Source organism: Populus nigra, chromosome 11 (assembly GCF_951802175.1).
Source record: "Populus nigra chromosome 11, ddPopNigr1.1, whole genome shotgun sequence".
NCBI classification, from domain to species: Eukaryota; Viridiplantae; Streptophyta; class Magnoliopsida; order Malpighiales; family Salicaceae; genus Populus; species Populus nigra.
Window position 1 is genome coordinate 13,253,507 of NC_084862.1, and position 26,773 is coordinate 13,280,279.

The window sequence follows — 26,773 nt, forward strand, 5'->3', positions numbered from 1 at the left end:
GGGCCCAGTCCTTTTCAAAAGCATTCAATACTTTGCCACGTGTGTGACCCTACTTGGTGTGTCCTTTATCTGTACCTCACACCGTCCGGCAATCACTCACCTGAATCCAACTATAAAGGTGGAATGGCCTGAGTTTTTTAGTTTTTTGTTTTTTTCAAAATAAAAGGTTAAAAAATAACATAATTTGTAAAGTTGAAGATGACGTGTAAAAAGTCACATATGACGTGTGATTTCTTTAAAAAACAATATGATATAGATATTATTTTATATTAACATAGATTTGGATAAGAAGATTTATATTTACTTTGAAATGATATGTTGTATTTTAAATTATATTTATAGAAAATTGTTTTATTTTTTACAAAAAGAAAATTCTTTATAAAAGTTAAAATAAATCATCAAGTTATTAGATCACGTTTTTTAAATCAAAACTCACTTTAAAAATCTGCTTCCAAACTCCTTTATGATTATAATTAAAATATTATATCACTTTATATTATTTCTTCAAATTCAACAGAGGATCTTCACCATCCATGAGATCCATGAGTATTTACTTTTTAAGTTTTTAATGACAGACATATCGACCCTTAGAAAAAACACGAGATTCAGTCCCTTAAAATACAACTCAAGTCTCTTCAAGTTGAATTAGTCAAATCCAAATCCAAACCTATAATTCTATAAATTATATTATTATATTATGGTAACGATTGATTTTCAATTTATATTTTGTTTAAATATACATTGAAATAATTTTTTTATTTTTTAAAGTTTATTTTTAACATCAATATATTAAAATAATATAAAAATATAAAAATTATAAAAAAATACTTATAAAATATAAAAACAAAAAAAATATAAATATAAAACGTGTTTTTTTATATTTTATTCATATTAAAACTCCTGAATTTTGTATCGAAATCCACTAGCCACAATAATGTATGGACCTATGGACCCACCCCAAATTGTTTTGGGAGTAAATTACAATCAAGAAGGTGCACTGCAGAGTATAGTTGGGTTCCCTGTTTAAGAAAAATGTGGAGAGAAATTCAATCAAGAAAAGCAAAGAGGGACACGTTTGTTTTATTTACTTTGTTGATAATGGTGGGGGACATAAATGCTCAACAAGTGGAAAATGCCCCGCCAAGAAAACTTTTACATAGTCAAGCTACCTTTCCTTTGTGTCACTTTTTCTTCTTTCTTTTTTTAACATCACTTTTTTTTATTTTTTTTAATTAACATGTTTTTTTTAAAAAAAACAATCATCAAAATAACACTATTTATAAAAAATTTGGTGAAATAATATAATTTACATATGTTGTAATTGAAAAACATGAAATTTTAACTTCTTGTTATCTAGAAACATGATATTTTAAAAGAAATTGTAAAATAATTTAGACAAATTAATCACGATTAGTAAAGAAAAGAGAGAGAAAATAAAGAAAAAGATTTAAAGTCATGTCAAAATTTTAATTATAATATCATCGAAATCATCTGAAAAATCTTTACAAAACAAATCCAACAACATTAAAAAAGATCGGCATCGATGAATGCAAAGAGCCACACTTGGTGCCAAAGACAAATGAGTCTCATGCCATCTTTTGAGCAACAAGTGTAACATATTTGGGTTATTATTAATAACTTTTCTCTAGGGTCACTAGATTTGTCTTGTCGGTATCATTTTAATGATACCGATGATATTATAATCAGAGTAGAGTTTATGTATGTATTCAATATCTCTTTCTCTTTTATTTTCTTTTTCTTCTCATCTTAATTTACATAAAATTATTTTATAATTTTTTTAAATATCACATTTCTAAATACCAACAAGTTTAAATATCATATTTGTCAAATCATATATAAACTATTATAAACTATATTTAAATCATGTTATTTTATCATTAATGCTAGACAAACATGCTAATAAGAAAGAACAAGCACTTGATTTCTTGTAAAGTGAAAGGGAGTGGAGGGCAAGAGACAAAACTAATAGCTATTGATAAATGATAAGGATTAAAATGGAAGACAATAAGGATTAAATCGAAGACAATAATTTAATAAAAAATAAAAAAAAAAGGCCATTGATGTGATAGCACTCAATGCATTATTGTGGTTGTAATGATGTGCAGAAACAATGAATGGAAAGCAGCAGCAGCAGCAGCTAAAGTAGTGGAGACAGGACATGTACCTCTGCGTACTGCTTAACACCTGATTCCTATAACAAAAGGTGGAGACTGGAGATACGATGATTTTGATTTTGATTTTGATTTTAATACGTGGATGTATGTATCCCTATCATTTATTTTTATCCTTTAAAAGTACTTTTTAAAAATTTTAATTTTTTTTAATTATTATTTTAAAATAAAAAATATTTTAAAAAACAGCATTATCGTATTATCCCTACTTATTGTATTTTAGTTATTGTGAGAAAAATATATTGTTGTTTTAAATATATTATTTATTGAATCAATCATGGCTAATTAACTTTGATAGATAATTTACAATATTCAATGTATAAAAATTAGGGTTGAAGTACTAAAGTTATAATTCTAAAAGATAGAGAAGTAGATAAAGAAAACTTTGATATTTTTTCTAAAAAAGTAATTTAATAATATAATAAAAAAATACATTAATTAGTAAAAATTGACATAATCACAAGAATCTAAAGTTAAGTAAGAAAAGTGATTAAAATATGAAATTAATAATAAAAACAATAAAAATATCATTTTCTATACCTAGTACGATTAAACTTAAAGTTATGATTATTTTTATTATATTTTAGACATGGCATGCCTGAGTTTTTTGTTTTTTTTTGCGACACAAACATATCCGCAACACTTTCTACATCAGATATTATATAATAATGCACATTTTCTACCACAACTAGAATATTTTTTGCAAGTTGTTCTTGATATTTTGTGATGATTTTTTAACGGGTAAGGGTTAAATATTTAGCTTATATATAAGAAATGATTCCCCCATGTTCTACCTTATTCATCATCAATCATTCAATTTCAAGTTATTATTGGTTATGTAGAGAAGGATGAATTTATAAGTTTTCTTCTTAAAAATCCATGGAGGTAAAGATTTACATCTAGAACATTAAGCTAAACACGATTAAAAAAAAAAATCATAATCCCAGAGTGGGTGGAGTTCAGCTGAAAGTATTTCGCCATAATTCTTCATTATTATGAGTTGGTGGGAGTGCTGTGAATGGGTTGTCCTGGAATAATTGGATGATTTTTTCCCACCGGTTGTATTGTTTGTTTTTGTATTTTAAAATTTTTTTTAAAAAAATTAATTTTTTATAATTTTTTCTTTACTTTAAATTAATATTTTTTTGATATTTTCAGATCATTTTAATGTGATGATATCAAAAATAATTTTTAAAAAATTAAAAAAAACATCACTTTGATGCATTTTCAATTGAAAAATATTTTGAAAAGCAACCGCAAACACACTCCCAGATAGATGCTGAATTAGTAGATTTGAGAGATGTTTTTAAATTGTTTTGATATACTGATGTGAAAAATAATTTTTTAAAAAAATAATAAAATATTATTTTGATGTATTTCTGAGCCAAAAACACTTTAAAAAACAACTGTTACTATATTTCTAAACACTCCATTAATGTATTGTATAATGCGGATAAAAATTAGAATTTTGAGGTTAAGGTTGTAGTTTTAAATGGTAAAAAAAAACTATGATACTTTTTCATAAAATATGAAATTTAATATGAGAAGAAAATAAGACATTAACTGTTTATATAAAGATAAAAACCGACAAAATCAAAAGAATCCAAAAAAAATAGTTAAAATTTAAAATTAACTAGAAAAACAATTTAAATATCAAAACAACATATTTTAGATCTAATTTAAATGCACTCCTCATATTGGCTAATTACAGTAGATTAACCCCTTTATTTTTTGTGTTTTTTTAACTATATTTTATATTTTAAATTTTACTGTGCATAATATTTTATATCCTAGATCATCTTATAATCTAGTTTATTTTACATTTATCAAAAATATAAAATGTAATTTTTAAAACATAAAAGGTAAATACAAAAATAACTAAACTATAGAATAATCAAGGTAATTATGTTTACATATTTCAAACAAATTAACTAGCACCGTTGAATACTATGGATTCTTTACTCGTAATACATCCCGTAGATTTATTAATTCGTTTATTGAGCAACTTTGCCCAAGACATGAATAATATATAAGTAAGTTAAACATAGGAAATATTCTTAATTGCTTGAACTTAGGGATATTATACAAAGCCAATTATATTGTTAGAGTTAATTATTTAATCTTATTCTATGTACATTTCAAAATCCGCTAACAATATGATGGGTTCATTAATATCAAATTTATTGAATCTGATCGAACCATGACCTGGTTTAAGCTCGGGTTATGAGTTAAATGAGTTAATTTGAGTTGAGTTGAGTCAATTTATTACGTTGTTATTTTAATATTTTTTAAAGAAATTAAAATAATATTAATTATAAAAAAAATAAAATAAAATTCAAATCGAGTTTTGATCAGGGCGGTCGGATAACAAATTGACTTGTCAAGTTACCCAGATTTAATGATGTTAACTTTCACTTGACTTTAACGGTGAGTAAAAAAACCGAAAAACCGATTATACCGAAAAAACCGAACCGTGAAAAAAAACGGATTAAAATTTTGAAAAAATCAACCAGTTCGGTTTCGGTTTTATAAGATTGAAACCGAAAAAATAAACTAAACCAAAAAAACCGAGCCAAACCGGTTTGAACCGGTTTTTATCCTAAAAAACTAAACTGAATCGAAACTGGTCAATTTGAACCAATTTCAGTTTTTTTTTAAATTTCGATTTGATTACTGTTTTTTGATAAAAATCAAATCTAACCGAAAATAATCACCCTACTTGACTTTTTTAAACCTAGCTCAAACGAGTTTCAGATTAATCTGTTGGACTGAGTTTAATAACAAAAGTTAATATTTTAAATTTTATGTACACCAAAATTAAATCATGAAATAATAATGATAAAAATAAAATATTTTTTATCAGTTAATATGGACCTTCTTATGATACATGCTAGAAAAACCCAAATATGAAATATTATAATGTCATCGTACATTTTGATTTGGAGTTAGTTAATCAATAATGGCAATGCAAAGATATTTTTTTCAGAAAACAATAAATTTATTTATAAATAAAAATCAAGAAATAGACAAAGGAAACTTCCTAATCCATTTGTTTTTCTCCTTGTACAAAAAAGAAAAGAAAAAAGAAAACAAAATTAAATTTCCCTACTTTCCAACACACAAACGACAAACCCCATCAATTTTCTAACAGGGAAAGTGGGAAACCATGTTCGTCATTTATTATATTTATTTTGTCTTTGTTAATTTGGCTAAACCTGTTTTTTAATTGCTTCACAGATAAATTTTGACGTAAAAAAAATATTAAATTGATATATTTTAAGAGTATTTTTAATTATTTTAATTTATTTATATTAAAATAAAAATAAAAAATTATTTTAATTTATTTTTAATTAAAAAATACTTTTAAAATATATTCAACGCAACCTTGCCAAATATTATTTATATTACATTTCTACATGCAAAATAAAATTGTTTGTATCGAAACTGCCATTACTCGTGGATGAGTTGTGTATTCGGAATTATTATGATAATAATAATGGTTTAAAATATTTTTTATTTAGAAATTTATTAAAATAAAAAAAATTATTTTAAAAAAATTATTTTTGAAATTAAAATATAAAAATAAAATCATAAAAAAATTCATTTTAAATAAAAAAATCATTTCAAAAATTTCTCGTGGCTTCTGCGTGTATCCAACAGGTAGTTGGAGAGTAGCCGACACGCCTGTTTACCATTGCCATGCACCAAAGGTTTATTCAAATTTCTTATTTGCATAAGGCTAATTTTATTCAAATTTCTTATTTGCAAAAGGCTAAAATTCGTATTTGTATCACTGTTTTTTTTTAAATCTATCCTTTGAAAAATAAAATATTCGTAATAAAAAATCACAATAATTATTTTTAAAAATTAGATTACTAGAATTTTAAAGAAATAATATATCAAACTCATTAAATCATAAGTTTGGATATAAAAATAAAATTCTTGAGAAATTCTCTCAAAGTTATTAAATCCAAGATCAAAACTAATATATATTTCATTATTTTCTACAAAAGTATTTAGATATTAGTCTTCGATTATAATAGATTGATGTGTAAAATCATATTTTTTACTCGAAAAAAATCAAGCAAACACAATACATTAAAAGAAAGGCTACAATTCATGAGTAGGTTGTATAATAAAGATTGTAGTATAATGTATGAAAATTGATACGAATAGACATCAAATTTTAAAGCCTTCTTTCTTGTTCTTTTTATTATAAAAAATAATTAATATATTAATAAAATCAATTTATTTCAAATTTCTTTCTTGTTTTTTATTATAAAAAATAATTAACACATCAATAAAATTAATTAATTTCAAATTTATTAAATCTAAACTGTATTTCGTACTCGAAAATATAAGTTAGGAGAGCTAACTCGTATTAATTTATGTTAATTTAAAATGGTTTTTGAAGAGTTTTAGTTTTTAAATTAAATTAATATTATTTTAATTTAAAAATCAATTGACATTTGACGGGAAATATTTAGACATATTAAAATGATTGATTTATTTTAATATAAAATTCTAAAAAACTGTTTATTTTGTGTTTTAAAAATATTTTTTAAAAAATTAATTTTTTTAATTTATTATTTTTAAGTTGATTTTATATATATATTTTTTAATTTTTTATATTTTAATATTAAAAATAACTTTTTTAAAATAAAAAATATCATTTTAATATATATATTTTTTAAAAAAATATTTTAAAATACAACCTTCTCACACACTCACAGAAACCCTAATAACTGTAACCGGACCCACCGGTTGAATTACAGTTCATAGATTCTATTTTAATTTGAGAATATTCCCAAAACAAATTCCCTCACCTCTCTGTCTCTTCCTCTATAAAGTAAGGACTGAGTAACAAAAATTTAGTGTAATAAAAACAAACTCCAAAGAACCTTCAAGAAAATGTGTGAGACCCTAAAGAACAACTATCAAATTTGTGAAGAGATCGGCCGCGGTAGATTTGGCACAATCTCCCGTTGTTTTTCACCCATCAAGAACGATTTCTTTGCTTGTAAATCTGTAGACAAGAATCTCCTTACGGATCCAACCGACCGAGAGTGTCTTCAAAACGAAGCAAAGATCATGTCCCTCCTGTCTCCTCATCCAAACATTGTCGAAATCTTCGATGTCTACGATACTGAAGACTCTCTTGACATGGTATTAGAGCTTTGCGAGCAGAATACTCTTTATGATCGTTTGATAGAGAGTAATGGAGGATTCAGCGAAGCCATATCTGCGTCTGTAATGAAGCAGTTGTTGACAGCAATAGCGCATTGCCATAGGTTTAGTATCGTGCACAGAGATATAAAGCCGGATAACATATTGTTTGATGAGATGGACCGGGTGAAGTTGGCGGATTTTGGGTCGGCTGTTTGGGTAGCGGAGGAAGGGACGGTGAGTGGGCTGGTGGGTACGCCGTATTACGCGGCGCCGGAGGTGGTGATGGGGAGGGATTATAATGAGAAGGTTGATGTGTGGAGTGCTGGGGTGGTTTTGTATGCTATGTTGGCTGGATTTCCTCCGTTTTATGGGGAGACTGTTGAGGAGATTTTTGAGGCTGTTGTTAGAGGGAATTTGAGATTTCCGCCTAAGGTTTTTAGAAATGTTTCCCCGGAAGCTAAGGATCTGTTGAGGAAGATGATCTGCAGAGACGTTTCTAGGAGATTTTCAGCTGAGCAAGCTCTGAGTAAGTTCCTTAAATTTTTTTGAGATTTTTGGGTTAAGTCTTAGACTTTTGGTGATCTTTTTGAGGACTTGAAGTGGGTTTCTTTTGATTAATGAGTTCATGAGTTAGAATACTGAAATGAATTTTCTTTATTTTCACAATTTTCTTGTAAACCAAACAGGGTTTTAGAACTTTTTTTTTTTTTTTTAACTTTTGTTGATCTTCTTGAGGATTCGAAGTGGGGTTTCTTTTGATTAATGAGTTTATGAGTTAGGTTTCCAAAATGGGCTTTCTTTATTTTCACAATTTTCTTGTTAACCAAACAGGTTTTGGAACCGTTATAGCATAATCCTCTGCTTTTGATAATTTAAGATGGGTTTTCTTCCGATCACAGATTTTACCAGTTAAAATGCTGAAAAGGCTTTTCTTTTTCAACAAATCTCTCATCAACCAAACATAAATTTTATCCTTTCTCTGGCTTTGAATCACTCTTTTGATGCTCCTAAATCATTAGGCTCACTCTGTTTTGTGCTTCGTGGAATGCAGGGCACCCATGGATCTTGAGTGGAGGAGAGACAGTTTCAATGGTCTAGTCTGCCCTTGTAAAATCCAAGAAAATACACTGGAAGCAAGTACTGCTAATAGCTTATCACTCTGCGGTGTGTACATATACAACTACCTATCAAGTCACAAGATCCCGACTTTTCTTTGTGCAGCACAAAACCCTATGGTGAATACTTCCAGAATCTCAGTTTTTTCCATGCCAGAGAGTAGAGAGGATGGGAGAAATGGACAAAGAAACAGTCGCATGGCATCTTCTCTCGTGGGAGGCTCTGCTGCAAAGGACTGTGACCTTTTTTTTTTTTTTTGTTTAGTTTTATCTTTTTTGGCCTTGTTTTGTGTGAAGAGAGAATCCAAGAGAGGCTGTAGATAGTTAAGAAGAAAATGGTTGAGAATCCCGTCTTTCCCCGCCTTTGCTTGTTTTTTTTTTTATGAAGAATTCAAGGAAGTGAGAAAGCTAAAGAAAGTTTGTAATATTACTACTTTAATATGATGTCTCTACTTTAACTTTTTACCAGTATTCTTGTGAATATATCGTCATGTCTTGGTTAGAGCTTTGGTTGCTTTTATTTTTTCAAAATGTTCTTAAAAAATAAAATAAATTATTGTTTTTTTATTGTGAGTGTTCGGACCTGTTTACACGTATTTCTAGTGATCCTGAAATTTATATGCATTTCTAGTGATCTTCGAACTTGAATTGATGATCTTTAAAAAACAAACTCAGGACCTCACTATTTAAGCTATACCTTTTAGGTTATTTTTAAATTATTTTTATTTATATTTTTACATCATTTTAATATATATACTAATATTAAAAATACTTTTTTTAAAAATAAAAAAAATATTTTTTAAAATAATACTATCTTCCCACAAATAACCCCTAAATTTTTGTGGGATGTGAGCGTGCAACTTTTGTTTGATTTTCTGTGTAGCCATGTAGTAAATGCAAGCTGCGTCATCTTGTCACGAAGGCATGTTTCAAGGATATGCCATGGCATATGCTGTTATTATTATTTTTTATCAAAAATAAAATTGTTTTTTTAAAACGTTTCTTAATTTTAATGTTTTTGAATTTACCAAATATATTTATTATAAATAAGTTATTTTTTAAATTAATTCAAATTAAAACTTGACTTGTAACGTATTTCAAGTTATAAATATAATATTCTAACTCGGGTAATGAGAATAAATTTAATAACCTATGAAAAATATGATGCTGTCGGAGCAATGAGATTCAAGAATCAATAATGTTGCCTTAGCTCCCAACTTTATGCTAACCGTTGGGTGTCTTTCACGTAGTGAAGTCAAAGGTTTGATGCATACAGGCGGCTTCCATGTGTGTGGAAGACCTTTGCATACAGCATATGCTTGGATTATGCCATTTCTTGGCACCATTAATGTAGACCTCTCCTCTTTGCCTTAAGATATGGGATTTAAACCGTGCATTTGTCAAAGCTCCCTTGCCTTTGGGGCAGGGGGGTAGACTTAGGAAAAAAAGAGAGAGATTAAATGTTTGTTTGGAAGTGTAGTTGCGGTTGCTTTTCGTGTTAAAATGTAGTAAAATAATATATTTTTTTATTTTTTTAAAATTATTTTTGAGATTAACGCATCAAAACGATTTAAAACATAAAAAAATATTAATTTTTAGCAAAAATATTTTTTTTAAATTTTTTTAGAAATATAGGTTGGCCTGCGTTTCCAAACGCTATCTGAATAATTAAAATAATTGATAATTATATCACATTAAAATAATTTTAAAATATTAATTTAATATTTTTTTAAATAAAAATAATTTAAAAAACACTTTAATAAATAGATTTAACTATCATAAAATTAAGTTGAGCATTGAGAATGAGTTCTCTATTAAAATTGGGAATCGACTTCAAATGAAATTTCCCCCGTTGACAGGATTAGCATCAAGCTAAAAATTAATTTTTCAAATAAATAGTATTTTATTTAAGATATTAAATAGGACATCTGAGTTATCATAATGTCCTATTTATTTGAAAATTGTGTCAGCAACATTAATTGCTTGACAACAACTCCTTTTTGTGGTGTGTGATTGATATCAACGAGTTATTATTAATCACACCCCGTAGTCCAGATCTAGTGTTAAAAAACATTAATTTATAGATAATTGAATGAGTTAACTTTAATTTAGTAAAAATTTTGTTTATATTTTTTAAAATCCTAAAATAAAATAATATTTTACTATTTAAACCGTTCAATTTATAACTCAAATCTTAAATAGTTAACTCGTATTAATTTATAACTCAAATCTTACATCAAAACAACCTGGATTACATTTAATAAATACAATTTAAAGTCACATCAAGCATGAATTAACTCAATAAATGAAAATGAGGCATTATCTCGAGTAAGATGGTGTGACTCATATTAAATAAATGGATTCAACATCCATTATTGAGGGGAAAAAAGAAGAAGAAGCTTAGTCTATCTAGGAGGACAAAAGGATCCCTCCCAAGACAGCAGGTGAATCTTGCATTATTGTACCCTGGAAATGAATTTAAAATCCTGTGGGGAGCCTGCCGAAAGATGAACAAATCCATAATAAACAATAAAATAGAAATAAAATAGCTGGTGAGGGACTAGCTGGAAGTGATGAATCTTGCTGGATGGGGATCAGGTGTGAAAGCTCCTTTGATAGCTTATCATGGATCGTAGTTGAGGAATCTTCAGCAGTGGCAGAGGACCAGACAAGTACAGACAGAGGAGAGAGGGAGACGTGTCTTTTTTTTTTTTGGAGTCTTTGACCATCTTTTTATGCGTAAAACAAAGTAATCACTTGGGACTCAAGCATGCTTGGTCTCCTGTTAGGTATGATAATAGATCCAGCATCTAATTTGATAAGTTATCTCCATCATCTAGAGTCTTCTTCACCTAATAAAATGATACCAAGTGTAGGTCGGTTAATTTTTTAATTTACTATTAAAAAACTATTAGTTTGAGTATTTTATCACCCGAGATATACGAGAAACTTATATGATTATTAATTTTAGAATTTTAAAAGATTAATTAAGATACATGTAAACTTATTCGGACATTCACGGTTACAAAAAATAAAAAAATAATCCTATATATTCATTGAACTTGAAAAGGGATACATGGCCTTCAATTCCCAAACCCTAAACATGCCTCTAATTTATCTATGTTTGGAATTCAATTCTAAATTTACCTAATGTATACTTTAGCCTTGAGATCAAAAGAGTAAATGAAAATGGCTATTCCCTCTTCAATTCCTTGAAAAATTTCCTTTATAACCACGGGTTGAAACTGTATTTTACCTTAATTATAGTTTTAAAAGTATTTAATTAATTAATATACCATGATTTTGTAAGTTTTCTTGAGAACCAAACATATTATAATATTACATGAAAGTGATTACAATAGTTCCATCCAAGAGTACTGATGAAGTACTGGACTTAAATTATAAAAAATAAAAATAAAAATCACCAATCAGCCACCAACTAGTGGAAGTTGGAAGTTAGCTAGGACCTACCCATGTGATGTGATGAGAAATTGGTGTGTAGTTTCCTTCTCCGAGCAATTCTGTCTTCATGTCACCAATTTCTAAGCCAATCCATCATTTTTTCGCAGAAAAACTTGGTGGCCAAAGTAGGTTTACAAATGTCTCTTTCAGTCCTAATTTCTTATTTGACCATTTCAGTTTCTTGAACACACAAAAACAAAAATAAAAACATGGCATTTATTCAAAATTTAAAACTTATTTTAAGTCTCCAAATGATTTAAGCAAGGGAGGTATAAATCCCTAAAAAAAATTAGAAAAATCTCTAAGAAAAAAAACTAAATACCCAAAGCTTATATATAAACTAAGTTGAGGATTTAACATATAGGTGTGTTTGAAAATGTGGTAGTGGTTGCAGTTTAAATTATTTTTGATTTAAAAATATATTAAAATAATATATATTTTTTGAAAAGTTTATTTTTGATATTAGTATATCAAAACGATTTGAAAATATAAAAAAATTAATTTTTTTTAAATTTTAAATTTTAAGAGAATGATTCCCAAGCACGCAATTACATATCCCTAAAAAACTCTTTTGATTTCCTAATGTTATGTTGCGTCTCATAGTGCAAAGCTCACATGGGTGCTTGCAATATTGTCGAAGATTGATGGCGAAATTAATGGCCTTGCTATTTAATTCTTTCTAGTTCGTCAATGATGTCATATACATGCCATGATTGTGGACGGAAATGCTAAAAAATAATTTAAAAAAATACACAAACATGAATAAATATGAATCAAACCCTAAATTTTTTTTTTGAATTCAAGGAAACCCCACCTCTAGAAAAGCGTATTTTATAGGTTCAGGTGAATGAGTAAAACCTTAATTGTCTCAAACTCTTATAAAAAATACACGTTCTAACTCGAACTTGAGACCTACCGTGTAGACCTAATATCCCTCGGAAACAAACCCTAAATCCTTAAAGGATGAGTCTAGAAACATCGAATGTAAAGTCAAATTAATAGTTTGGTCAAACAGAAGCCTGCAACTTTTCTTTCTTAATGTTTACGAGTTCTCCTTTTCTTCTCCCTTTTCATTTTAATTCTAGACTACGTGTATCTTCAGTAATGTGATTCATTTTATTTTTACAAAAAAAATTTCATATTTATTTTTGATATTATTACATTAAAACCATAAAAATATCTAAAAATATATTAATTTAATATTTTTTAAATATAAAATAATTAAAAAAAAATTAAAACACAAAAACAAACACAAAACCCGTGTTTTGCAAAGAAAATAAAAGTAAACCCGTGACTGAAGGAATTTATCAAGTGCTCCTCTGCTAGTCAAGACAGATTTCTAAATATATACGTTAAGAATGTACTAAGCATCTTCTTGATTTTTTTATTTTTTTTTTGTGTGGTGTTAATATTGTCACATGCACTTATCAAGCCATTTCTTTTGACTTATTGGTCAGGTGGCCGCAGGAAATTTGCCCTAATGATGTTCAGTGAGGAGTGTAATTGGGGCCAAGCTTCCACACAGAGATGGATATTTCATTTTCTTTGAAGGAATATGAGACCTTACCAGTAGAAATGTAGAATGATCAACTTAGTCCATGAGAAATATATGAGAAACAGACATCTCCTGTGGGGGCCGAAAGAGAGAAAAATAAAAGAAAAGGAAATGGTCAATGATAAAGGAATCTTCCGGGAACATTTATAAACAATATTTTTTTTTGTTTTTAAAATATTTTTTAGAATATTTAAATATTTTTAATTTTTACTTCAAATTAGATTTTTTATAGTGTTTTAAGATCATTTTGATATATTTCAATATATTTTTAAATGAGAAATAGTTTGAAAAATAACTAATATAATACCAAATAGGCTCTTGAGATAGTGTTAATTAACTAAATCGAAGAGGAAATTAAGTCAAGAATTTTTTTAAAAATCAAACAATACAAGATTTGATTGGTTTTAATATTTTTTTTTTTAAAAAACTCACATTCTCTGTATTCTTTTATAAAAAGGAAGGAAGAAAATACAAGAAAAACTAGGAATCATATCAATGAAAATTAATTTCCAACTCAAGTTTAATTACAAATTAGTTTTTTTTATTCCTACCTTATTTTATATATAATTTATGTATTCGTAATTCTCCTTAGCCTACATAATTTAGTATAGTTTATTTTTGTTTTTAATTTTTTTTATATTCTAATCTTTGTTTCGTCTTCGGTTTTTCAATCTAAATTTTATTTGAAGATAATTGAAAATCTTAAATTTAAGAGTTTGTTTAGATATTTTTTCCTCGTAAGCTAAGATCTACGCACTAAAATCAAAATAAATATAAAATTTAAAAATATTCAAAACATAAGCAACAATAAAAATATATATATAAATCAAGAGTTGGATAATGTAGCTAACACAGTTTAGACAAGTTCTATGAATTGGATCACGAAGAGGGCATGGAAGAAGGTTTTGTTAAATATCAATAATTAGACTTTATAATTAAAAATTAAAATCATAGACTCGGATCACGATTTATAATAAATTTATATTTATTTGCTAGACTGTCCCGATTCATAGAATGGACTGCATAAGGATTCAAAGATCTTCTCCTGAATATTTGTGTGGACTGCGCTCGGTTAATTAATATTTCCAAAAAAATATATTTTCTTATCTTAATTTTCTTTATTTATTTTTGTTTCGAAACAATAACTAAATAATAAATAATACACGTGAAACCAGCACGATTATATATTAAAAAGAAAGCAATCGTTTCCAATTCACAAGGAAAGCAGATATGTGGAATAGCATATCGAGAAAAGTAGCAGAAGACTTTGAGGTGTCTGTCGTCCATGGCCCAGAAGATAATTTATTAGGGCTTCCTGTCCTTCTCCTCGGATTGCTTTGGAACACAAATGGCAGTTCATGGAGTGAAGAAAGGTTCCCCTTGACTTGTCTCCCTTCCATGTCGTTTGCCCAGTCGTTTCTTCAAATTCTCAATATACTAGTTTATAAGCATTTTTTCTACCGAGGACTAGTTTATATTTGATAATAATTAAAAAAAAAAGAAGAATCAAACCGACAAGTCAATTTAAGAAATTTCTTGGAAGCCAAGGCAACATAAACTCTTGAAAATCATCATAAAAATAGCATAGACGTTTCAACATGATCGAGAATTGACTTAAAAAAAAGTCTAGTTCCAAATTTCCTTGGAGTAAGTAAAGATCATGAGCACGATCTTACCCCTGAAGATCTGCAAAGAATACATATGGCATCGGGAATTTTTCTGCCATGCTACAATTTTCTAGATCATGTTGGAAGTATGTATTTAAAATGTTTTTAAAATGCAAAAATAAATAAGTTTTCAGTATCCAGTGCCAATTGATTGAAATATGATTTCTTGGGAGTGCACAACCTGTATTTTCTGTCTAAAATAAATTTTAAACTAAAGAATATAATTAAAAAAATTATAATTTACAACTTATGTTATAGGTCGGCCCAGTTAAGGTTGTCGACCTAGCCAAAGTTTCACTCAAAACAAAATTTGGGTGATTAAGCCAACTCAATAATTTTTTTAATATAAAAACATCATTTTATTTCTTTGAATTATAGATTTCTGATTCAAATTAGAATCAAACTGATATTAACCTTTGAATTATAGATATTTTGAATTAATCGAGTAGGTCAGATAAGATTTGTTAAGAACTGCTAATTAAGTAAACGGAGAGAACCAATTAGTTTATGCTAGTCAACTCTTCTCCCCTTACTCAAATTTTCCCAAGGACTCCTCACAAAAATCTCCCATCAGCAGAGATGATGATAAGAATATATAGAATTTAGAGAAAAGAATAAGAAGAAGAAGAACAGTGATATGAAAGAGAGTGTTTATACTATTCTGCGCTCGTTATTCAATAGAATAAGTGAGTTTAAATCATATCAGATAAGCTTCTTATCATACTCCCTTATCTTGTAGAAAATCTACAAAACCGTTGATTCCACAGGACTAGTTCTTCATTTTAGTACCATGGCTTCCCGCTCCTAGTTTGCTGTCACCACAGAGAAAAGCTAGCAGGCCTTCAAAATTTGTAATGAAATTCTAGTCAAAACTGGAGAGCTGGAAGAACTTGAACCACTTTTATAGCCAGGTCACATCAACACGAGCATGCCATGCAGAATAGTGCGCACTTCAATCCCATGGCGAGCCACCATTTCTTTGAACCCATGGCTCCAGCTAGTGGAATTTGGCCACAAGTAAGAAGACAGCAGCCTTCACACGTTAAACATTGAAAAAAATAAACAGTGCCATATTGATTAAGACTTGAGAGCCTTCTCGGAACGAGGTGAGGCTGGCAAACCAACACTTCTGTTCCATGTTTTTACGCAATGATCCAATGCAATTCCTACCTCGTTCCTCATTCGCATTTCCAAATAACCTCGTAAGTTGCATATAAAGTGTTAGAAATGGCCAACATGTGCTATAACTACTATGGCAGGGGTAGCGAGGTTCAAGATAATATGGGTTTTCGGGGAGCAAATGATCTGGTCCATTTTTGGTTTTGAGTTTACAACATGTGGTCTTGTAGGAACTACAATTACAAGAATTACAGTTTTGATGTAGGTCGAAGCTGAAGGCAGGAAAAAGAAAGAAAAAACACGAAAATTTTAACGAGTAAAAGAGGTTTTTAATGTGAATTTCAAGTTCACATGTTTTATTTTTTCTAAAATAACAATGATAAAGTCTGTTTTTTTATAAGATTTACAAAGCTTTAAATAGACCATAAATTCTACCTCACTTAAGAAACAATAATATAAGATTATAAAGAAATGATGTATAAAATTTAAAAATAATAAGAAAAATTACAAAAACTGCCAAAACCAGGGCTCTAGAGTGAGATTTTTAAAATCTAAAGATCCGACTATTGTAGTAGTGATTCCATAAATGTATCTGCTAGGTCATCGACGTAATCTGTCTCTGGTATATTTTTATTTAGTTATGACAGACCTATATTTTTTAAAATCAGTTGTTTTCATAATTATATTAAAGAGCAGGTTAAATGAACTCGCCTGATGAATCTCCTTTCTCACATCAAATTCCCTCAATTATATTAAAAAGCAGAACTCGCCTTATGGATCTCCTTTCTCACACAACTTTTAAGCTGCAAAAAAAGAATTGCAATACATTAGAATGAGAGATTGCAAGCACATGTGCAGATAGAATGACAAAAAATATAAGAACTCGGACATTAAAGCATTTGAGAGCAAGTTCTTGATAAAATGTTCATGAGTTCTTCTGTTCTAATTTAAACTATATATGCTACATTGAACAGTAAAGACATCTCTTTCTGTGGACGCTTATTGTTCAAATCAGGTCTATAACTTGGCAAAGGGACCGTGCTAAACACAACAACTCTCAAATTTGAACATCAGATCAGACCAGTACATGAAAAGAAAGCACGAAATAGAAGATCCTTTTTGTCTTTGAGGCCGCAAATCCTCACTCTCTTCAACTTGTTTTATCATTTGAACATACTTCCCCGCCCATCTGACTCACCAATGAGTCGTCTTGATTCAACTCCATTTCGTTCGTTTATGTTCTGCTTATTGAACAATATTGACAGGGAAAGTGGATGTTGGGCTATGGAGTGAGAGGGAGGGTGGCTGGTTGGGCCGTGAGAGAGAGAGGGAGGGGCTTAGTTTTTCTCAATTTCAGTTTTTATATCATAATTTCCTTATATACCTGAATTTATTTTGTGGTTTTCTGGTTCGGTTTGGGTTAGTTGAATCAGTTTCAGACCCTTTAAACCGAACCAAGATTCTTTTATGTATTTCTATCAATTTTTCCAATTTTCCCACTCGGTTTGATTTTTTCGAGTAACTTTTTTATATATTTATTTTCTTGATAACTCGGTTATTTTGAGCACACTTTATGATAAGAAAATATATGATCTTTTATAGACCTCATAGCCTTGGAAGATGAACACATAACAACAGAATACATGGAGGGGGAAGCATCTCTTTAAAGAAAAAGTCCATCTCCGTGTACTGCACAGCTCCTTCAAACTCAATGATGGCATTGAGATCCACGAGTTCATTGTTTAGACATTGTTGTGGTATCAAGGTCAAACGGCCAAAACACGTTTACTCTTTTCCTTTCTTTTCTTCTCAGAAAGATGTTATTTTTAATTTTTTATAGAATTAAAAAAAAATGAGCTGACCATGACTTTGAACTTGCCCTGATCAACCCCTAGCTCGGGTTTTAAAATAAAAAAATGCTTCCAGATGTGAGGAACAATAAGAGCAGCATGGAAACAATTCATAGCAATAATTCTAGCAGCTATTAGTGTACAATCAAGATGAGGAGACCTCAGCCTTCTATCTTCAAACCCAACTTTATATAAGGAAAGCAAAATCTTTGCATCAGATTCTAACCCCCCACCCTCACCCCCTCCAATTTATACAATTTCAGCATACAGTAAGGAAATTAAATGGACCTTGAATCTCGGAGCGTTCTTGATCCAACCAAGCTTGATCTCTACGTGGAAATCCAACAGTCATACGTTTGTGCCAAGGAAGGACTGCAATGCCAAACAAACAAATATGACAGTTAGCAATTATATGTAAAATAAAAATACCGAAACACACAACAAGCATAAGTCAAATGCAACGAAGACAAAATACATAATTTGCATTCTCCCCTTTTTTGGATAGAATGGACAAATTTCTTTTTTTGGACAGAAATCAACACATGCAAGCTGAATAATACAAACTTCAAGAGGGTTGAACAAATATGTCTTCCTACTCCTAGAATTAATTTTTTTATTAAATTGCAGAAGATTCTCTATCCATGACTAAACAATGAGTTTCCCTGAAACTACCCTGAACCCATTTGCTTGACTACCACAAACAAGCCACCTTTACGCACCATGATTCATCCAACTCTACAGTCGCTCCACCATTACATCTGTCAATTCAACATGGTGGCACATTTATCTCTAGTCAGCCAATGTAGAAGAGAGCATTCACACTAAGTCACTAACTGCAGATTTATTCCAATTGAAGGGGAAAGAGAAAAGTACATTTACAAGTATCAGGACAACCACAAAAGAGTGCCAAAGTATCAAAGTAATGGAGAAAGGGAAAGTTAAGAGAAGAAAAACTGGAGTTCAAATTGTGAAGCATGCGCAATTTCTTAAGTTTCTTTTCAGTCTTCGGATACATGGGAAAATGGTTGAAACTTTCCCCTCCTAAAAGTTGTGCCAGATAAAAACTGTAAAGGTATACACTAAAAATCACTTTCAAAAGATGACCATGAAAGATGGAAAGCTCTGCCAGAACACAGACAAGGACAAACATTAACTACTTCTCCACTTGACTGTCTTTACCAAAATATTTAAAAAAATACATGAACTACAAAAGGGCACATTATCATACAATTAACATCGAGTACTCTAGTTATCCATCTAAAAATTCCACTACAAAAACAGCATTTCAGGTCTTTATAAGTCATGCATTTACCTTGACTCCTGGCGGAGGGTTTCCAGGCTTAGCTGTAATGGTGCTCCCAAAAACACCTACTCCGGTTGAAGTGTTTCCAGGCTTAAACTTTGATTTCTTATCAGCAGGCTTTAATATTTGGAAAGAGCACATTAAAGTCTCATCCACACTCATCATAGCACCAGCATTATCAAACTCCCCACAGTAATTAGGCGCTGAAAATATAGTTACGAGTTGTCGGTTGGCAAAGAACTCATATCCATCCTCCACAACCTGCAACATACATTGAGGAAATAATGAATCATAAAGTCTTAGAAATGATGGCAAAAGAATAAACTCTGTTATAACTGAAAACTCTGAATAGAATGGACAACCAGAGACAATATCACAGTAAGTTATAAATTTATAGGGAAAATGTCAAGGGCCATTTTCTTGAGTTAAACAAAGAAATTAATGGGCCAATTGGCTCAAACCACTCCAAACATATGTACAGTTCCCAAAAGAAAACTGAGCAATTCAATAAAAGATATAAGTGTGGCTCCAGATTGTTAATTCATAACAACCTTACAAGTAAAAGTGGATATGAATTCAACTAGAAGCCTGCCCAAGAGAAATTGAATTGCTGTGACAGTTCAAACCTGGTGGGCACGACAAATGAGATCCAAATCCTGCTTCTGAAGAAACTCTGCCACCTTGTCAGGACCAAATGTGTATGAAACTCCCCTGTCATTCATCCCCCAACCCTGAACATCTTTACTAGGATCTGACCAGAGAAGATCACAGAGTAAACCTGAGTCTGGTACATCAGTTGGGCGCTGTAAGTTTCGAATCTGTTCCAAATTATTTAGCTCCGGAGACAATCCACCATGCATGCAGAGAATCTTCGCATCAATTAGCGCAGCCACAGGTAGGCAATTAAAACATTCAATAAATGCCTTCCATATCCTAACATTAAACCTTCTCTTACACTCATCATAAAAACCATATATGCGGTTTATTGAAGCACATTCATGGTTTCCCCTCAAGAGGAAAAAGTTTTCTGGATATTTTATCTTATAAGCAAGGAGAAGACATATTGTCTCCAGGCTTTGCTTGCCTCGATCCACATAGTCCCCCAAAAATAAGTAGCTTGCATCTGGAGGGAAACCACCATATTCGAATAGCCTTAGAAGATCAGAATATTGACCATGGATATCACCTGCATGTTACAAGCATATTCCAACAACAGTAGAAAATTCCTTAGTAAGAAAGGGGAGAAAAAAAATCTAGTGATACATAAAGATGCCAATTCTTTCCTAATTTATAATATTAACTATCCTGATTGTTCTCAACTAATCAGCAGACCACATCAAGTCCATCAACACACACAATATATTTTTTAAATCAATGACTTCAAAACAACATAAGAGTACTACATGTAAAAATCCATCACCAAGGCATCATCCAGCAAAGAATAAATGGACATTTGATCATGCATCAAGCACGTAAACCATAGAAGTAATGACCTTGAGGATATGTTTGATACAAGAGTAATGAGAACAAGATTACCATTATAATAACTAAGTTTGTTTGTTCACTTTTGGAGAGATGAAAGGCTACACCATTTTTGTAGCCATGGCCAAAAATAAATAACTGAGGTTTTCTAGAAAATGTGTATACAGCATTTTCAAGAAAGTATTCAAGTGGATTGCTGCAAATGGAAAACACCTAGAGCTTCTCTCTACATGAGAAATGACTTTCAAAAGAGACTTTGCAAAGAAACTAGGATTTATGGGGAAAGAATGCATCAAAGAGAACAAGGACAAATTTCCTGAGCAAATGTCGCTGAAAATCCAACACTGATCAAGAGAGCAAGTTTGATGGCTGGTTTAAAAAGTTTGAAACCTGAGTATTTGAGAGAAGTACATAATTCAAAGGATCAATACAAAGCATCATTCAAACTTTGTTTAGATTAGAACATGCAACTAAGGAAAACAAAATACTGTGCTATCAAAATAATTAGGAAATTCTGTTAACTGTTTAGAGAATCTTGAATAAAATTAAAAAGACACAAGTACATTAAGATCAGAACACAAGCGGTTTCCGATCTCCTTGTGCAATTTGTACTTGCAATTTTGAGCTCAAATATAAAAAATATTAATAAAAAAGTATACAATTCATAATTTGGAAGTATTAAACCATTTACTTTGATAATAACACGACAATGAAAAGCAGACAATAACATTTCTTAGACATCTAAGAAACCATAAACCTCAAAGACATTTAAAAATACCAAAAGAATAGAGCAGGAAATGATGATTAGCATTAAATGGCCATAGTAGTGATCATGCAGGTGTTTTAGGGCATGACTAGACTGCAATAAAACACCTGAGCAAGTTCTGCCATGCAGTGTCAATAGGAATACTAACATGCACATAACCAAGCCAAGTGCATTGAAGACACAAACAGGAATGGTACAAAAAACAACTCCATAGCAATCTTTTCCCAGTGTGCACGAGGAACATGTAAAAGGATATGTGAACCCTCAACAGAACAGGAGAGAGATTCAATACAAGAAAATAGATCAGCATCAAATAGAAATAACAAAGAAAAGCAATAATCTGCAACTCAAATAAAATTCATTAGATCAGCAAACATATTTTGGGAATGTAACGAAAACCCATATGAAGGATCCTCGGACACTCCACAACAGGAGAACACAAACATGCAATTGTTGCCAGTAATCAAAGAAGAGAGCGCTTAGTGCACCCAACTAATTGGACATTGCAATGTCTAAAACACAGTTTTCATAAACATTCCTTCATGGCAAAATGTGATTTCGCTAATATACAGAAAATGTTATGAATAACTTCAGTTCACAATCTTGACACAGTTTGCGAATAAGCATATACGAACATACAAAACACACACAAATCAGTAAGATTCATCTATCAATCAAAATCAAACAAAACAAATGAATTCTCCAGAACATAAAGCCCCAAGTCGGACTCACTGTTCACAAGCTATTTCCAAGTATCATGTGCAGTTGGCAAAATGAATTCTCCAAAAACCAATACATGCACAAGAAGATAAGTAACCAACATGGCAATGAAATTGTGCCCAAAACATAAAAAAATAAAAATAAAAATAATCAAATAAGAGCAGCATACCAAGCGAAGATAGCATAAAATACAATGAAACTCTATGGGTTTGTCCAACTACAGACAAGGATCATTTAAATATAAAACACAATCAACAAACAAGCAAGCAAGCCCAATCAAGCCAAAAAACCAGAAGACGTTGATATCATAAATAGATAGCTGCACCAAAATATAGACTTGGATTCTGTTGTGCAGTAAAAAGAAGCAATAAACCACTACTAAATCACAGACAAGTCACAACCTTCAATTTCAGGTAACACAAACCCAAACCAACTCTCCAGGGCTTCACCAAAAAACAACCACAAATCACAAAAACGAACTTATATAAAGCACTCCATCCAATCCAAGAACCACAAACTAGTAAACACCAAATGGGGTTACCATAATCCATGTAAAATTTAAACCTTTCATCTAAACAAAAACACAAGTCCCTACAAACACTTTATAATAAGCAATAAAATCACACCTAGGACACAAAAGAATCCTCCAAGACACACAAAACCAGCAAAATGATGTTCATATAAGACGCTCCAAATCTTAATAGGGTCATCAAAGACACAATCTTTACTTAAAAAAATACATGGCAAGCAACTAAACACCAATCCTTAAAAAGAGTAGAGGAAAAAAAAAACCCTCCAAGCCTAAAAAAATAAATAAAAGGTAAAGCATAAAAGAACACAAAAATTTACATGGGTTGCTAAAATAAAAACATGGGACATTCTTAAATGCTAGAAAACACAAACTAAAGCAAATCTAGGAAGAAAAGAAATACCACAAATCTTGATGGGTGCTTCAAGCTCCAACAAATTAGGCTGGCGCAAGAAAATCTCTCTAGACACCACACAAAGTTGCCGGATCTCGGACTCTGATAACTGAACTTGCTTTCCAGGTTTCCCTCTAACCTCTAACAACCTCTCGATTATATCATCAAGAACTGCTTGCTCCATCTTTTCTTGAAAAAAATGTACTCTTTTCCACTAGGAATCAAAACTTTGACGCCAAAAAGTCAATCGTTGTGATTCTTGCGAGATGGAGAGAAGGAAGGAGGGGATAGAGGGTATAGGCATAATTGCATGATTGTCTTTGGGGGATGGCCAGGAATGGTGGACGGTGACGTTTTATCAATAGAAGGGTGTCGTTCATATGGAGTGGGGAGAATTTGAGTCTTTTAGATGGGGATTTGTGGAGGGAGAGGGAGAAATGGGCTGACCTAGACTGATGAGAGAGGGGAGCGAGTGTTCGGTAAATTTCATAGAGGGGGAAATCTTGTTATTGGGATTGAGACACAGTGTTTTTCCTTCCTCTCTGATTGTTATCTATATAGAAAAGTCATAAGTTTCATAATATGATGATAGCTACATAAAGTGTTCTGAATGAGACGTCTTACCTCCTCAAATTTGAATTTTTTATTAGAAAGTAATAGCTTACAGTGCTATGCTTTTGCTTGAATAAAAAAAAAATTAAAGGTAATTTTTTTTTTTCATATCACAGGAAATTATTTGTCATGAATTAATTTCAAAATTTAATTTTTTATCTAACTAATTTAAAAATAAACCGTGTAAGATATGTCTTAAGATTACTAATAGAAACAAGCTATGATCCTAACATGAAAATGAACTTGTTTTGTAACAATAAGACTGAAATTAATATTTTATAAAATTTTATTTAATACACCGAACTAAAGATATGGAGAAAAACAGATATTTCATTAAATAAAATCTTAAAAAAAATTTATTTATTTTATTTTTATTAAATCAAAAGATTAATTGACAAATATACTAACAAATGCAGTTTCTAGCAAGGTTTTTCATGATTTTTTTGACAAGTTAAATATTAAAGATATACTCGAAGAAAAATAAAAGCGTGAGTTATTAGAGTTATACTAAAATAGAAACACTTGTTGTATATATCAAATCTCTTGATTTAAGGTTCAATCTCCTATAGATTTGCCATATATATTGGATTAGTTAAAACAGATCATTAAGAGATCTCTCCTCTATGTCTCTATATAGACTTTAATTGAATTAATAGAAGATGATGAATTGAGAGGTCGAAGTTTCTTTTCCCAAAGCCTGACAGAAATTAGGAAAGCTGAACCAAAAAAAGATCTATTGAATCATCATTAAGAACTTTTGCTCTTGAATTGGCTTGTTTTTTTTTTATATGTTTATTTAGGTTGATGTTTTGTTTTTCTTTTTTAATGGACACCATTCGATTTGATTCAATCCTATTTTGCCATGTTTTATTTATTCATCATTTTTATTAGGGATGAGAAAAAAAACGAGAAAACTGAAAAATAATAACTGAAAAAACCAAACCGTGAAAAAAAACCGATTAAAATTTTAAAAAACTGACTAGTTTGGTTTTGGTTTTATAAGTCTGAAACCGAAAAAACCAAACCGAACCAAATTTAAACCGAAAAAAATTTCAGTTTGGTTATCTTTTTTTGATAAAAACCGAACCGAATCGAAAATAAATACCTTTAATTTTCATATTTGAATGCTTGTAGAAAAGGATGCCTAGGTGGCCATTGCATCATTCTAAAACATTTCACCTAGTAATTTCCAATTCAATATGACATGATTTGTTCCTTTACCTTGCCTTTTCATATATGCTATAGTTTTTTTTGTTTTTCGTCAAAATAAAACAAATAATTGCTTGATTTTGTGAAACTATTTATAGGTTGATAATTTGAGCAAGCATGTTCATGACTATGAGATCAATAACTTGATTGAAATGGTTACTATTTATATAAATTTCTAGTAAATACTAAAAAATATTAATATGAAATAAAAAAAATTTTAAAATATTTTTAAAACATAAAAACCAACATCATCTTAATCAGCTAAATTAAGCTGCTATTTTCTACTGTGATTTTTAGACTGCAGCACCAACATCATATAGCTCGAGGAATTTCTTCTCTTTAGCTAATCAGTTTCCAAAAAGTTATTATATTAATAAAATGTGCACGCCCCTCTTGATTTGCACAAATGCTTTTTGCTGGAAAATAAATAAATAAATAAAGAGAAAATGTAGCTTTTAGGTAGATTGAGATGTTATCCTGTGATATTATTTTTACTTGTTTATATGTACTTTTGGAGAAGATGTCTTGGTGGGTGCTAGTGGAGATGTAAAGATGATTTTGATGGCAACAATGGTGGATATGGCGACCTTCTCATTGTCATTAGTGTTTTTTGTAGCTGTAGATGAATAAATATTAATGCTTATTCTGTGGATTAATGTTGACAAAGAGTTTAAGGAATGAGAATTTATTTCATTATTTAAATGATGATTGTTTTAAATATTTTTTTAAGGAGATTTTATATAATCAATTTCTTGGGAAATATGAATGAAATCGCAACAATAATTTTTAAAGTTGTAGTTTTAGCTTTCATATAAATGATTTTGTTGAGTAATTATGAATGTTTTAATAACTTGAATTTAAAAAATAACAATCATTAATCAATTTAAAAAACAATAATAAAATATTCATAAGTCTTTATTCTAAAATAAATATGAATGTAATAATATTTTTTTAAGCTAATTAACTAAAATGGTTTTTTTAGATATTTTAATTAAGATAGTGTTTGGGAATACGGTTAAAACCATAGTTTTGAAATTCAGTCCGGCCCGGCGGGTCAACCCAGGACTCGGTTGACCCGGAGCTGGAACCAGGCCGAGTTGAATAAAAAACAGGGAAAAGAAAAACTCGGTGTGACCTGGTTGGCCCAGCGGGTTAACTCGACAACCCGGTTGACCCGGTCAAAAACTCAGTTGCAACTCGTTGACTTTTGTTTTGTTTTTTTTACTAAAACGGCGTCGTTTTGATTTAAAAAAATATTTGACCCGGGCAATCCAGGCAACCCGGTCAAAACCCGGTGACACCGTCAAAACTTGGAACCCTGGTCTTGGACCGGGTCGGGTCTAAAAACTATGGTTAAAACCGTGTTTTTTAAAAAATAAAATGTTTTTGTTTAGAATTAATTTTTTTATTTTTTTAAAATTATTTTAATATATTGATATTAAAAATAATTTTTTAAAAATAAAAAAATTTATTTCAGTCAAAGAATGAGGATGCTTTGAGGCGGCTAGAGTAGAAGAAACGACGAGGAGTGGTGGGGCAACCGGGGCCATTTGGAGTTATTGATGGGGCCCATAAAGCTCGTGGCACACAGCACTCCAAGTTTTAGTAACAGAAATCCATGGCACATGA

General features: G+C 30.3%; 2 protein-coding genes across 3 annotated transcripts; one reads left to right on the forward strand and one right to left on the reverse strand.

Moving 5' to 3' along the window:
* The first annotated feature begins 7,055 nt into the window (after positions 1 to 7,055).
* LOC133667981 (phosphoenolpyruvate carboxylase kinase 2-like) lies at positions 7,056 to 8,944 on the forward strand. The gene is made up of 2 exons (XM_062087707.1): positions 7,056 to 7,887; positions 8,413 to 8,944. The coding sequence occupies exons 1-2, from the start codon at positions 7,104 to 7,106 to the stop codon at positions 8,457 to 8,459; spliced, it is 831 nt and encodes a 276-aa protein (XP_061943691.1). The 5' UTR covers positions 7,056 to 7,103; the 3' UTR covers positions 8,460 to 8,944.
* A 9,236-nt stretch (positions 8,945 to 18,180) lies between these two features.
* LOC133668462 (serine/threonine-protein phosphatase PP1 isozyme 2-like) lies at positions 18,181 to 23,870 on the reverse strand. 2 transcript variants are annotated; one of them, XM_062088328.1, is made up of 5 exons: positions 23,333 to 23,870; positions 20,059 to 20,618; positions 19,442 to 19,693; positions 18,849 to 18,887; positions 18,181 to 18,501 (listed from the first exon to the last, which is right to left on the reverse strand). In XM_062088328.1, the coding sequence occupies exons 1-4, from the start codon at positions 23,505 to 23,507 to the stop codon at positions 18,882 to 18,884; spliced, it is 993 nt and encodes a 330-aa protein (XP_061944312.1). In that variant the 5' UTR covers positions 23,508 to 23,870; the 3' UTR covers positions 18,181 to 18,501; positions 18,849 to 18,881. The 2 variants fall into 2 exon arrangements, with proteins under 2 accessions (XP_061944312.1, XP_061944311.1); XM_062088327.1 differs by lacking the exon at positions 18,849 to 18,887 and having other exon boundaries at positions 23,333 to 23,869.
* Between the last annotated feature and the right edge of the window lie 2,903 nt (positions 23,871 to 26,773).

Coding starts and splice junctions, on each gene's coding strand:
- LOC133667981 (XM_062087707.1), top strand. CDS start 7,104: ATGTGTGAGACCCTAAAGAACAACTATCAAATTTGTGAAGAGATCGGC. Junction 7,888..8,412: donor TTCAGCTGAGCAAGCTCTGA/GTAAGTTCCTTA, acceptor CGTGGAATGCAG/GGCACCCATGGATCTTGAGT.
- LOC133668462 (XM_062088327.1), bottom strand. CDS start 23,507: ATGGAGCAAGCAGTTCTTGATGATATAATCGAGAGGTTGTTAGAGGTT. Junction 19,694..20,058: donor TCATTTGTCGTGCCCACCAG/GTTTGAACTGTC, acceptor TGTATGTTGCAG/GTTGTGGAGGATGGATATGA. Junction 18,502..19,441: donor ACCCTCCGCCAGGAGTCAAG/GTAAATGCATGA, acceptor TTGGCATTGCAG/TCCTTCCTTGGCACAAACGT.